The sequence below is a fragment of the Populus euphratica genome, unplaced genomic scaffold (genome assembly GCF_000495115.2).
Source record: "Populus euphratica unplaced genomic scaffold, PopEup_1.0 scaffold382.1, whole genome shotgun sequence".
Lineage (NCBI taxonomy): Eukaryota > Viridiplantae > Streptophyta > Magnoliopsida > Malpighiales > Salicaceae > Populus > Populus euphratica.
In genome coordinates this window covers 67,900-82,532 of record NW_011500274.1, presented here as the reverse complement: position 1 = coordinate 82,532, position 14,633 = coordinate 67,900, and the positions used below count along the sequence as shown (strand labels likewise).

The 14,633-nt window shown below is 34.9% G+C and overlaps 1 protein-coding gene across 2 annotated transcripts; it reads left to right on the top strand.

Annotated features, from left to right (window-relative positions):
* Positions 1 to 233: 233 nt before the first annotated feature.
* On the top strand, positions 234 to 12,108 carry AUG3 (HAUS augmin-like complex subunit). 2 transcript variants are annotated; one of them, XM_011008993.1, is made up of 18 exons: positions 234 to 562; positions 654 to 690; positions 764 to 867; positions 960 to 1,155; positions 1,326 to 1,392; positions 1,895 to 1,998; positions 2,551 to 2,635; positions 3,299 to 3,353; positions 3,944 to 4,075; positions 4,995 to 5,064; positions 5,700 to 5,757; positions 5,868 to 5,923; positions 6,411 to 6,563; positions 6,768 to 6,879; positions 6,990 to 7,131; positions 10,308 to 10,383; positions 11,014 to 11,109; positions 11,746 to 12,108. In XM_011008993.1, the coding sequence occupies exons 1-18, from the start codon at positions 387 to 389 to the stop codon at positions 11,875 to 11,877; spliced, it is 1,851 nt and encodes a 616-aa protein (XP_011007295.1). In that variant the 5' UTR covers positions 234 to 386; the 3' UTR covers positions 11,878 to 12,108. The 2 variants fall into 2 exon arrangements, with proteins under 2 accessions (XP_011007295.1, XP_011007294.1); XM_011008992.1 differs by having other exon boundaries at positions 3,296 to 3,353.
* Positions 12,109 to 14,633: the final 2,525 nt, after the last annotated feature.

Below are 14,633 nucleotides of genomic sequence, written 5' to 3'. Positions count from 1 at the left end.
TTTTTAATAGTAATAAATCAAAATATAAAATATTAAAAAAATATTAATTTAAAATAAAAAATAAACTTTTTAAAAATTATTTTTTAAACATAGAAATAAACCGAAACTAATAAGTAGCATGCGTCTTGTGTTTTGAAAAAAATATGACAGGAGATATCTATCACGTGAAAGAAAATATTGCAGTACACCGGAAGGAAAAGAGCTTAAATGCATAAAACAGAAACACGTGTATTTTGCAGTCTATTATTATTAAGGAAATAAAAAAGAAAAGAAAGAAGGGCAGAAGTGGGCAGGCCTGCTCACTGGTTTCAATCAAACCAGGCCGGCGCCAAAGAAACTCAAACAAATGCTCATTGAATCGAAGGAGAAGATCTAAGAAGCAAAAAATGAGCGGGACTCGATTATGCGCATTGCTCGGAGAATTAGGTTACGAAGGGGCAGACACACTAGACCCAGACAGTTTCGAATGGCCTTTCCAATACGACGACGCACGCCCTATCCTCGACTGGATCTGCTCCAGTCTCCGCTCTTCCAACGTCCTCTCCCTCTCCGACCTCTCCCGGTTACTTCATCTCACTCCTTCTCTTCTTTTTTCTTTCTTATATCTATTTCTTCACATCAGATCTAATTTTGTTTCTCAATCGATTCTCCAGGTACGAACAGTTTCTTCAAGAGGAGAAGCTTTTGGAGGTGCAATTCCCTTCCCACTTTATTTTTTTTTTTAAGAAAATGATTTGTGTAATTAGAGTGGGATTTTGGCTAGGGTGAGGACTTGGAGTTTGCTTATGATAGCATTTCAGCTTTTTCTTCAAGGAGAGACAATCAGGAGGAAGTTTTTGGCGCTGAAGAACCCTTAAAAGATATAAGGCAATTTCTCACTTCTTTATCATCTTTTTTCTTCCTTGCAAACCTTTCAATTCTACGCGTTATCATTTATTAATTTATGTTTTTTGTTTTAGGGATGCCACTTCGGCGTATAAAGCTGAAGCTTTGGAGTTGCAGAAACAGCTCAGGCATTTGCAGGCGCAGTTTGATTTGCTTTCTGGCCAGGCTTCTGCTTTGATCCAAGGGAGGCGGGCTCGAGTTGCTGCAACATCTACTGTGAATGGATGCCTTGCTGCAGTTGATGATACTCTTTCAGCACGAAACTTAAGGGTATATAATCTTATTTTTTATTTTTTTAAAATGTACTTAACTTCATCAACAGCAATGATAATTGGAGTACGCTCTTTATCTCTTGTTTAAAGCGGGTTGCTTTCAGAGAAAAACTGCATGTAGTAATTTGTTGCTTGCTATGTCTTCTGAAATCTTTCTTTGTAATGTAGATGAATGAAGTTCTTGGAAGGATTGCATCTACAGCACAAGAGTTGGCTCACTATCATTCTGGCGATGGTAGTGTTTACCTTTCTGTTTTTAACTTGTTGTTTTGGCCATTTGAAATTATTGAATTACAATCAGTTTTTGTAAAGCATTTCTTGTGAAAGATTAGACCTTCAACTTTAGAACTTATACTTTCAAACATATGGTGTTTGAATCTATTTGTAAAGAGGATAACGAAGTCAATTTAAAGCCTTGTTTTCAATCGAATACAGGCATTGATGCGTGGTACAGTTCTTTACTCTAATTGTAATTGACCCCCAGTGTATGGTATACTTTGGGCCATTCTCAAGCTTCATTATAGAACAGAAGGCTTGTTTGGATGGTTTGGGGGTGGGGGTAAGAAGAAAATGAATGGCAAGATGATGCACAAAAATGGAAGCTCTGCTCTTATCCAGACTTCTGACAACCAATTATTGGATTGACTTCAACTCCTAAGGTCATAGATAGTCACAAACTAACAAAAAATTATTTTTGGTTTTTCTTTTGATGGCTTCTATCACTATTTTTCTCGCAGAGGGTGGCATCTACTTAGCTTACTCTGATTTTCATCAGTACTGGCTTCAAGATTCATCTTGTATAAAGGAAATAAATCAGTGGTTCTCTAAGCAACTGGACACGGTATGCGGATTCCAAACTGTTTCCCTCTTGTAGTATTGAATTTGAAGCCATTTTGCATGTCTATATAGGTACTCTTAGGACCTAAAGTTGCAGAAATTTAGTCAAGGACATCCTTGACCGGTGGAGTGGTATAGTAGATATTTCTGTTGACGTTTATCTGTTTTCAGTGACTTTAAGTAGACACATTTGTTTTTTACCATGGCAATATTTGTTCTTGAATACAGTTGCAACATCACTTTTTTGAGAAATAAAAGACATCACTCTCCTTTTTTGCATCTTTTCTATCTCACTCTTGCTTTTTCTTAAAAGAATCTGTCTGTTCAAAGTCATGCTCTACTGTAACTCAATAAATACTGGGATCCAAAGTTTAATCCCGACTCAATGCACTAGACAATATGTATCTGCCTAATAATTCTGATTGAAAGTACAAGCTGTTAAGTATTTTGTTATGAACAATTTCTCAACAGTAGGTGATACATATTAGATCACTCTCAGTTTCAAGAAATGGTCTTTTTTATAGGTTTCATGGTCATAATGTGTTATAAAAATCAGGGACCTTTTCGACTAGTAGCTGAGGAGGGCAAATCAAAATGTTCGTGGGTGAGTCTTGATGACGTCTCAAATATTTTAGTACGAGGTATCCTTCACTTTTGCTTCTGCAACTAAAGTTCATGATGCATCCTTTATTTTCCCTTGTTGCCTTTATCTTCCTTGTATAAGTACCTCTGCAACTAATATTATGTAGAAATACGATTACCATGGTGAGATACATGCAATCTATGTGTTAGGATTTAATGCATTAACGTTGAGACTCACATGTCACTAACATATTCTTGATTTGGACTTGCTTGGGCATTTGCATGTTAGTTTTGTCAAAAGGCATGGGCTTAAGTGCTATAGGCGAGGCGAGGCGAGACCACAACGTCTTTATTAGCCTCAGGCGATGATATTCATTGAAGCATTGCCTCAAGCATTTTACAGGCTTGGCGCCTTTGACAACACTATTACTACTTTAAATTATCTTATTTTTTGTTTTAAGGGTGAAAAATATAACTTTATATGACTATGTTATGGTATTTTCTTTTGATTTTCTAATGATGTAATCTTAATTGGGAAGATATATATTTTAGATTTATATATTATAATACATACATACATACACATTGCCTTGGTTCCTTCGGGCAAGTGTCTAGCGCCACAGGCATTTTAAAGGCTTGGCGCCTTTTGCCTTTGACAACATTGCTGCATATACCATGTATCATCCTGTTAAAGTACTGTCACATCTTTTTGGATGAAGCAGATTTAGAACAATCCCATCACCAGCGTGTTTCAGAATTGCAACGGCTTCGTTCTATGTATGTTGTTTATCTTAGTTTTCCTGTAATTGCTTATTTTTCCCATATGGTTCTGTGCTTATTCTGTACTCGCTTTGTTGCTCCATGGTAACCATTGCTATACCAATTAAAAGCCTTCTACAAGTGGTGGTTATTTTAATTTCATGCAGTATAGTTTTAGAACTTTTGGTCAAGATAACATAAGTTTTAAATGTTGTGAACTGTTCTTGAGAAAGAAACTAACGGTCTTTGCAATATTTATAGTGATTGACTTGTGTCAAGAATCCATGCCTATTACATCAATGACACCCACAGGTTAAATTAAGGTTTAGAAGAGTTCATATTTGAGATTGGTGGTTAAGCAACTTGTCATGTATTCATGTGGCTGTTCTATGACTTTGATTTTTCAATATATCCCTTGTCCTCTTCCTTGCTCCCTCCTATGCATAAACACACATGCATGAAAACTTGATCTTGGGTGTGGCATCACGGGGAGGGGGGTGATTTTTTTTTTTTTATATCTTGTTTTTCTTGGTTCTTGGTGGTGATATTTTTTTTGAAACTCTTTGATTTAAGTCTGATGGTTGATAAAAATGCTACAAATTTGACAGATTTGGAACAAGTGAAAGGCAATGGGTTGAAGCCCAGGTTGAGAATGCCAAGCAGCAAGCTATTCTGATGGTACTTAAATCTCAAGTAACATCAGATGAAGCACACATACATCTTGATCTTCATTCTCTAAGGTAGAAATTTCATGTTCTATATTCTTTTTGAGTCTATGGTCTTTAACTTCTCTATTTTTAAGGCTTCCAATCAAGCATAAGGTGATACACTCAGTGAGATTGTTCTTTCATACATACATAGACATGTATATATACATATATACATATATACATTCTCTGTATTTTACAAGCATATGCACGTATGGTCGTATGCATGCTTGTAAAATACAGAGAATGGCTGGATTCTTGTGTCCTCTTATCAAAATGGATTTTAGATGATCCTTAATGGAGATTATGCTATGGGGTAGACAGTTTTGCCACTAATGCCATAGAGGAGGCTTTGCATTATGAAAATGCTTTTATCACCTGGCATAGTCTCTCAAATATGTTGAAAGTGGCTCATGTCTGTTGCAACTATATAATTACAAATACCTTGACACTAATTCTTGAGGATAACATAGTAATTATGAACTTAGTTAATTTGCATTTAAAATAGTTATGGGGACTTCCTCCATCATAAATGTCTCCTTGGAAACCTCTTTGCTTCAGCGAATCCTCTTTTGTTATTCTAAAATAACCTCTCCAACCTAAGGAAATAATTACTCTCATTGCACACAAGCCTGCAATGTCATGTCCTGTCATCCAGCATCCTATGAAAGTAGTAGCAATAATTAACAAAAATTCCTAGGGTGAATTACAATAAATCCACACTGAGGTACCATGAATACAATAGATACCACCCAAAAGTTTGAATGTTTGTACAGAAAACCCACCATGTTTTAATAAAATACTATAGAAACCTCCTTTTACACAAAATCCCAAAAAAATCCCCTTTGGGTTTTTGTCAAACCTTCAAATTTCACCGTCCCTTGAGGAACTTATATTATGTTATTGTTTTGGCTATTTCATGTGACATGCTGTATTTATCTTGAATGAGCAGGAGAAAACATGTTGTATTGGTGGAAGAGCTTTCAAATCTTCATCACAAAGAAGATAAGTTATTATCTGAGGTTTGTTTGGGTGTATTTCCTAATTTTATCTATATATTTTTTTAATTCTGCTGGCTGTCATGGAGTATTTAGAGGTACCATAACTCTTTTGCTAGTATTCAGCAGGATTTGAAAGCCCACATGTTTTCATTGTGACATTTGTTGTATTTTGCACATGGAGGATGGCTCATTCTCCTGTTATTTTCTATTCCTTTTGTTTTAATTAAATCTTTCCTTTCCTAAAAACATTCAGAGAGGAAAACCTTAAGTTTGCACTTTGGGATACGCAGGAAAACCTTACAGTTTAGTGATTGCAGTTTGTGTGGCCTCTTTTAGATGATACTGATGTATCTAGGGAAAATTTGATGTTGGCACTGGTTAATGATATTATTTCAATCTGTGGGAACATTGGTTGCTTAGACAAAAAACTGAACCTTAAATCTGGGGGAACAGTGATTGCATGGGTGGCTGCAACAGAGGAAAAAAAAGATGGCATGGTGGTGTGAGAATTCTTATTGGTTTCTGTTGTTTTATTTGTCTATATTCTCTCTCATTCATTCACTAACAGGCACAGACAATTACCAAAGGTGGGCTTTTCTTAGATGTTACTATATGCATACTAAGTGCCCTCTAATGATTCAGCATCAACTTTTCAGACCATTCCAGATCTTTGTTGGGAGTTAGCTCAACTCCAAGACACATACATTTTGCAAGGTATTACGAAGTTGTAGCTTTCCTGTTCTAGAAAGAGGAAGTGCATGTTTAATTTTGTGGTTCTGATAGCGTTGGCTGTGAACTTTCAATTCTTATTTGTGCACTTGCAGGTGACTATGATTTAAAGGTCATGCGTCAAGAATGCTATATTAATCGACAGAAGATGGTATTTTTGTCAACTTTATAAGTTTATCTCCTTGCATCCTGGTTATAGTTGTATTCTGGACAGAGAGTTAGAAAGCAGGCTCTTGATTGCCATCATGTCGTATCTCCTTCCACAGCCTCCCTTTCCAATATTCCTTTTTGTTGCTTGCTTGTTTTGATAATAGAACCTAACAAAGCTATCAAATAGACAATTTACCCAATTTGACGTCCTGTTCGTGTCAGGATTTGATGACTACTGCTGCAATATTTGTGTTTTAGAACTGGCTGTGGATGTTCCAACAATGTTTACTTTTGCATTACTATACTGATGTTAGATAATCCATACTGTAAATAGTTCTGAATGAGTTTGTACAAAAACCATCCATCTCATCCAATTTTCATATAAACCAATTGAATAAATTGTTGCGACACTGATGAAACAATTCTATACTATGAATACACCTGCATGTATTTTTATGAGGATTCATAATCTTAATTTCTTGCTGCAGTTCATAAATCATCTAATAAATCAACTAGCAAGGCATCAGTTCTTGAAAATAGCTTGTCAGTTGGAAAAGAAGAACATGCTTGGAGCATATTCATTACTTAAAGTCATTGAGTCAGAGCTGCAAGGGTACCTTTCAGCAACTAAGGGCCGAGTGGTATTCCCTACTTCCTAAGCCATTTGTTTTAGTTTCTCCTGATTTTCATGAGATTGCCACTTCTATCAAATGTGCTGGCCACCTACAAGTTTGTCTTCTAGAGTTTTTTCTGTCATTTTAACCAAATCGGGACTTGGGCTGAAATGATCTTTTATATACTACGTTCAGATGAATTTTGTCAATAACTTTTTATTAACATGATAGGGTTGTTGCCTGGCACTAACTCAAGCTGCATCTGATATACAAGAACAAGGAGCAGTGGATGATCGGGATACTCTTCTGCATGGTGTTAGGGACCTTCTAAGTATACATTCAAGTAATCACCACATACCCTTTCCCCTCATAGTTAAATTGTTGTAAAATTTATTGTTTGTTGGAGGTGTACTGATTATGGAGTTCAAATTTTTGCTTCTGTCATTCCTTCAGATGCTCAAGCCGGATTATCAATATATGTATCAGCTCCTGGCATTGTACAACAGATTTCTGCTCTACATGCAGATTTGATGACACTTCAGTCTGATCTTGAGAACTCCCTTCCAGAAGACAGAAATAGATGTATCATTGAGCTGTGAGTAATCGAATTTCAACTAAGTATCCCACTTCTACATTGAATAGTATCAGGTTTTCTTTGCTTCCTCTGTTCCCACCACAACGGTATGATTTGAACATGAGATCCTTTGTGATTGGCATGATTATTGTTGCATCACTATATATGATTTCCCTATTTAGTCACATTGTTAAACTTTTTACCCCAAAATTCAGCCATTTGTGATAGTGTACTCCTGACTAGACTAAGCTTTGCTTTCCCTTTCATTTGTGTTTACCAACTATGTGTTTTGCTCAGCCAAAGAGGTTCGCATAATTTTCTTTGTAAGCAAATAACCAACACAAATAAATAATCTCAAAACACAACAAATACAGGAAAAACTCTCAACCTTTATTAGTCATAAACAAAGAATTTCCATGATACAAGTATTTGTTATGCACAAAGATTGCATGCTACATAACCATGACCTTCCAAGCTTATTTATAGACAAGTATGAGAGGTTATAAAGAATATAACTATCATTCCTATTTTTTAGGAAGTAGTGGGCACTTTTTCCCTCATGTTTCCATGAACATGGTGGGTGGTTTTGACCCATGATCTCATGATCTTAGTGTCTTGAGAAGAAATCCTAGCCATACCCCCCATGTTCAACAGCCATGTCCCCATGATTTATTCACCCATTTCCCCCATGATTTCATGATTATAACTGCCATAACTACTCACCACACTGCTATACATTTATCCTGAAATTTGTTTTTCTAAATGCCAACCCTCCACTAACATTCCAGCTGTGTTTTTGCTACCTTGAAAAGTCCATCCTCCAAGTCTAGTTTCATGCCAAGTCAAAAACCCATGACTTGTACAAAACCGATGCACACTGCTTGCTGAATTCGCTGTTGCCTACTATGGGTTGCCACTGTCCAATGTTGTTGAATTCTAGGTAGTTTGCATTCATTGGCGTGTGCTTGCACCTAGAACTCTAACAAACCATCCCCACCAAAAGAGTCTAACGTCCTTGTTGGAATAGAGGTGAGGTGTTCTTGCACTGTCTTTGATGTCACAAATTTGTGTCCTTTTCCCATGAAACCTTCGAGTTCTTCTCTCATTTTACTAAAAACTCAGCTCATCAATTCTTCCTACGCTGACCGAGTCGATGATGATCTATGATTTTGACAATACCATTGCCAAACTGTTTGTGAATCATTGAAAGAGCTCTTTATGACTTACTTTGTTTTGGATCTTCTTGATCTTCATTGAAAGGTCTCAAATAACTTGCATGAAAAGTTAGATGAAACTTTAGTTGTTATGGCATCTTTAATCTATAAGCAACAACCCCTACTTTTTTCATGATTTCGAAAGGTCCATCATATGTCGGTACCAACCCTTGATGCTTTGTATTCCTCATATTTTTCTTCCTGATTTGTGGAGTTAATTTGAGCAACACCTTGTCGCCCTAACTGAATTCCGGCAGTCTTTGTTTCTGGTTAGCATAATTTAACATCCTTTCTAGCCTTACGCAAGCTGTCTTGAGCTTGTTCAAACAATTTTTGTTGCTCCATCGCAAACCTTTACACAACTGGGTTTTTCCCATCAGATTTTTGCATAGCAATCTTGAAAGAATTTGGGGTTGTGTCCCCAAAACCAGCTCTAATGGACTTGCTTTCGTTGCCAAAGACTCAACAAAAGCAAGTCCTCTTTAGTTCTTGTCCCCCACCAAAGTTTAGCATCATTCGTGAGATGTATCAAGGTGAGATTAAGGGGCTATTTGGGAACGAGGTTGAACCTGCGTTCCCAAAAAATTCAAAAAAAATTTATTTTTTATTTTTATTAAAATTTAATATGGTTTGTATGTTTTGGATCGTTTTGATGTGCTGATGTTAAAAATGATTTTTAAAAAATGAAAAAACATCATTGATATGCATTTCAACACGAAAAGTTATTTGAAAAGCAACCGCTACCACATTGCCAAACATATTCTAACTTCTTCAACCAAGTCGATCTTCGCAATACTAAAGTATTGCTCCATGTTTTGTCACTTCATCACAAACTTGTAGGCAATACTTCCAAAAAATTTCTTGTGGGTGAAAGTGTCCCACTACTTCCGAAAAAGTAGGGATGATAGTTGTATGTTTTGTAAACCTCTCATACTTGTCTATAAATAAGCTTGGAAGGCCATGACTGTGTAGCATGCAATTTGTGCATAGCACAAACATTTGTATTATGTGAATCCTTTGTTTACGAGATTAATGAAGGTTGAGAGTTTTTCTTGTATTTGCTGTGTGCTTTGAGATTACTTGTGCTAGTCATTTGCTTATGACAAGAAAATTGTGCGAACCTCTTTGGGTGAGTGAAACACAATTGTAGGTAAACATGAGTAAAAGGAGAGACAAAACTTAGTTTAGTTGGGGCTAAACTGCCATAAAGGGCTGTATTTTGGGGTGAAAATTTTAACCCTGTGACAAGTGGTATCAAAGATTTAAGTGTTATGTTTGCATCACTATATGATTTGAACATGAGATCCTCTCTGATTGGCATGCTTATTGTTGCATCACTATATGATTTCACTAATACAAGATAATGATGATGCCTAGAAGACAATCAAAGATTGAAGTGTTATGTGTCCAAGGATTTCCTTGTTTTCAGGAATTTTTGTCTGCTGCTAATGACACCATGTCCTCTTGGTAGATCATTTTCTTCAGAAGGATCCATTATGTCTTTGAAAGGGTATTTTTGTGGACAAAATTTCTTTTGGTTAGGGTTCTTTTTGGCTGGGAGTGGAGAGGGGGTTGTGATTGAAGTCCGTAGTTAAATGCATTGAAAATCGCTATAAAACCTCCATGCTACATTTTGCTTTCTTTACCCACACAAGGGCAAGGTCACGTGATTGAAGTCCTTAGTTAAATGCATGGAAAATTACCGTACAATCTCCATGCTACATTTTGCTTTCTTTACCCTCACACACATGCAGATAGGGGGAGGGGGAGGGATGGTTCAATGAAACACTTCATGCAATCGAGAGACAAGAGGAATAAATCACACGGAATCGAGAAACAAGACTAGCTTTTAGTGGAAATTGTAGTTGGGAATATTGGAATTATTCACATTAATGGACTGATTTTCAGAATGCTAGGGAGGGAGCAGGCAGCTGCTAGTAAAACTCTGAAGTAGTTATAACATTTTCTGTTTACTTGTTTCAGGTGTACACTTATTCAAAGTTTGCAGCAATTGCTGTTTGCATCTTCAACAACTGCACAGCCAATACTGACACCTCGGGTATGATCGCACTGTCATTTCTTTCATCTTATGTTTAACTGGTTGAATGGTCTTTTGACAGCTTTTTTCCTTCCATTTTCTTGTTGGTTTATGCTCTTATTACTTAAATATCTGAGTTATATGTATGGCTCAGTGACTAATTTAAAATATCAAAACATGCAGCATCACTTTTGATTGATTTCTGAAACTTCAAATGATTGTAAATCCAAAATATTGATGCCCTTGCTGGGTGTTTCCAGAATTTCCTCTTGAAGCATAATTACCTGATCTTTGTTGGAGAACCTATATTTTTATCAAACTTTTCATGTGTCCTTAACGTGCCTTCAATTCTTGGAAAGAGGTTATCTTTAGAGAGAGCTTACTGCCATTTTGGACCTTTCAAAGGGACAAGGGTGTTCTGGTGGCTTTATGGATATTAGATACAAGGACTGATTGGAGTAATCATTCTACATTGTCTCTACTATATACAGTTTTCGAATCTTCCCAATGCATCAATATTCATGATATATTTATTTCCTTTTTTTTTTCTTCCCTGATGCACTGTCTGAATATATTAAGCGCTCATTGTGCTGTTACTTTTGTGTTCTAACTTGACATGTTTGCTCCTGTGACATTTGTTGCCTGTTTTAGACATTAATGAAGGAGCTTGATGAAATGGAAAAGATCAACGCAAAACTATCTGCGGCGGTTGAAGAGGTGACCCTTGAACACTGCAAGAAGAATGAGGTGAGCTTACATTGGTATATTATGAAAAATCATCCCATGGGTTAATTCCTACTTATAACTGAATCATCACTTCACAGTATATTAAAACAATACATGAATAACTGGACTGTCAAAATTTTGAGACAAATGCATTTCCTTACCTGGTTTAGTCTGAAGTGAATTAACCTGCCAAGTGGAGGGAGGATAATTAGGGGCCCTTCAGTAAGCATTTAAAGATGACAACAATAACGAAGGATAATGAAGGTGACTCTGTAAACCATAACACTTAATGTTAAGAAAAGAAAAGAAATCAAATTGTGACTTAGCTTTTAGGGGTAAACCGCAACACTTAATGTTAAGAAAAGAAAAGAAAAGAAATCATGACTTAGCTTTCAGGGCAACATGTTTGTTTTGCACACTATGAGACTATGAGACAATACCTTTCTCTAGCATATCTCCAATTGCTTACATACATCAAAGATTAGTTTTTATAGTGAATCTTAAAAGAAATTGCCACACCCCTACATAAAAAGATTCTTCTATGCCTACACCATGCTACGCCGCAGGGAAGAAGTCCTTGTCTTCTGCTCAATTTTTAAAACCACACCTATTATGCCATGCATCTGAATTTCCTGTCCACGTTCATTTCTCTTGCAGATTGTAAAACATCATTCCCAAGAGGTTGGACTTCAAAGGCGTGTTTTTGTTGATTTCTTCTGCAATCCTGAACGTTTGAGAAGCCAAGTTAGAGAGTTGACTGCTCGAGTCAGAGCTTTGCAAGTTGCTTGATCCGCTTGTTCATTTAGTCTGTCTGTCTATTCTATTCTCACCTCTAAAAACGTAAGACAAGCTGCATTGTTTCTTGAATCTGGAGTTGCGTCCATACTGTTATCGAAGTGTATCATGAGTCCAATAGCAGCTTCTGTTGCTACTGAAGCTCCACGTTAGATAAGGAACAAATGTTATCCATTACCAAGGGTTTCATAAATGCAACATCAATGAAACATGGAAACAGAGAAATGGATTCTATGCAACATCAATGAAACATGGAAACAGAGAAATGGATTCTTTCTGCCGTAGCTTATTTGCAGAGGCCACTGGCACTAGCACAAGCAAAAACATGTAAAAAAGCAGCTGCGCTTTGTGTTTTTCAAAAGAACATGGGATGAAAAAGTCTCGAGTCCTTGGATCAAATTCAGGGGGAAAGGAAAACAGAAAAAATTTAAAGCAGCAGCTAAAACAGGAGAAGAAAAATTAGCTTTTGCGTGCGATTCCAGAATTTAATGTAACGCATGTAGGCGCAAGTCATTGGCGGTGCTGGGTCAGAATCTTTGGTGGTGAAAATCACCGTTGCCGCCGCCACTAAAAGTAGCGGCTACGATTAATGTCATTGCGGCGAAAAGATCAAGAACTAGAACTGACACAATCGAACTTGGAGAGAGAAATAAATCCAGAGATATCTAATGCTCATAGCGATAGAAAACATGAAAAAAGAACTTTGTCGAGCAAAATATGAAAGGCAGTGTAGAGATGGTTTGGTTTTTATTTTCCATTAATATCAGTAGATTTCTCAAATTAAGAGCAGGGTTTTATTTAATTACTGTGGTTCTTCCCTCCCGCCCAATTAGAGAAGAGATTGAAAGCGATGTGGTTGTTGTAAAAACCCGCGAAATTCGATGACTCATGACACGCTGTGTGCCCATAACAAGTTGGAAATAGGAATTTTTTTTTTTTTTATTATCACATTCCATTGATACATAATGTGATTCTATTTATCATTTATATCACATATATATAATATATAATAACATCACAAAAGAAATAAATATTCATTGCATCCATAACATAATATAAATGAACAATGGACATCTACTTGAAACCGTATTGATAATTTAAATAGTTAGATTTTCATTATTAAGTTTCTACTAAGTCTCTCTTTAACAATTTACTTTACATTATCGTGCGACTTTATGTTGCATTATCTTTGGTCTGTAATCAACACCAATCATTAACATGCATTATGATAGGGCATCCTTTGATGATTGATTATCATCTCCTAACTATATTCAATTAGTCTATAATTTTTATACAGTAATTGACATGTTAATATTTCTACTTTAGTGTATTCATAATTACTTCAAAAGCATATATTATTATCATTATTAATTAATATTAATCTCATTTAATCATCTGATTATCCAAAATGAATACCAATAGCCGAAACTAATTTCATGATTTCTTTATGGTTATCCAATAAGGATACTATTAGCTGAAACTACTCATATCATTCATGGTTATTTGATACAAATACTAGTAGCCAGAACTAATCTCATTAATTAATCTCGGTTACCCTATATGGATCGATGCTAATCATAACATTCATTTCCGGTTATTCAAATATAGATACCATTAACTGAAACTAATTTCACCATTCATTTCTGGCTATCCAATATGGATACCATTAGCCGAAATTAACCTTATCATTTGATTTTAGTTATCCAATGTGGACACTATTAGCAAAAGTTAATCTCATCATTAATTAATCTCAATTTATATCATATGAATGCCATCAGTCGAAACTAATCTCATTGTTCATTGCATTTTATGAGTAATTCTTGTTTGCTATTGAATTATATAATCTCAATTTTTTCACTAAATAGTTTCACCCTAAAACTTTCAATTTTTTTATTCATATATATATATATATATATATATATATATATAGCGCTCGGTTACTATCTCATGACAAAAAAAAAGATAAATATAATAATGATAAAAGTATTTTTTTTGTTAAAGGAATATGCTAGAGACTATTTATTATTTTTTTTATCCCTAAAATATCTTGTAAAACACTTTTAATTTCAAAATTATTCAACTAAAGTATATAAATATAAATGTAGTTATTATTATAATCTTAAAATCAAAATGAGTTTCGACCCGGAGTAAGGTTTGAGTTATTGGTTGAGAGAGTTAATTTTTTTTAAAAAAATATCAAAACAACATTGTTTTGATAAAAAAAATTTCAAAACAAAAGTCAATATATTTTCGACCTTGACTTTAACTAGATTTTATCGCAGGGTTGAGAGTTTTGCTATGTTTTTTATTGAATCATATTAGATTAATTTTTATTTTTTTATTTTTTCTTACATTCAGACTTATCTAAGCTCTGGATTGACTGAATTTTTGGTTGATCCTCTAAGTCAATACAAGTTTTATAACTAGAATTATTATATTATTATTAATTCAAACACTCAATATAACCTAAATTAATATATATATATATAAGGATATTTTTTTTTAATATTTAACTTTAAACATGATACTGAGACAAATATTATTATTAAATATAATTTTATCTTTATTTCCTATTATATTTTATCTTTTTTATTTTCAATATCTCTGTCTCTACATGAAATAATAATAAAATATTAACTTAATTTATTTTAGTGACTAAAAAGAATTTATGAACAAAATTAATCACTCAAGTGATATAAATATATATTTTTAAAGTGTTTGGAATTATGGTAGAAATTATTTTTTATAGT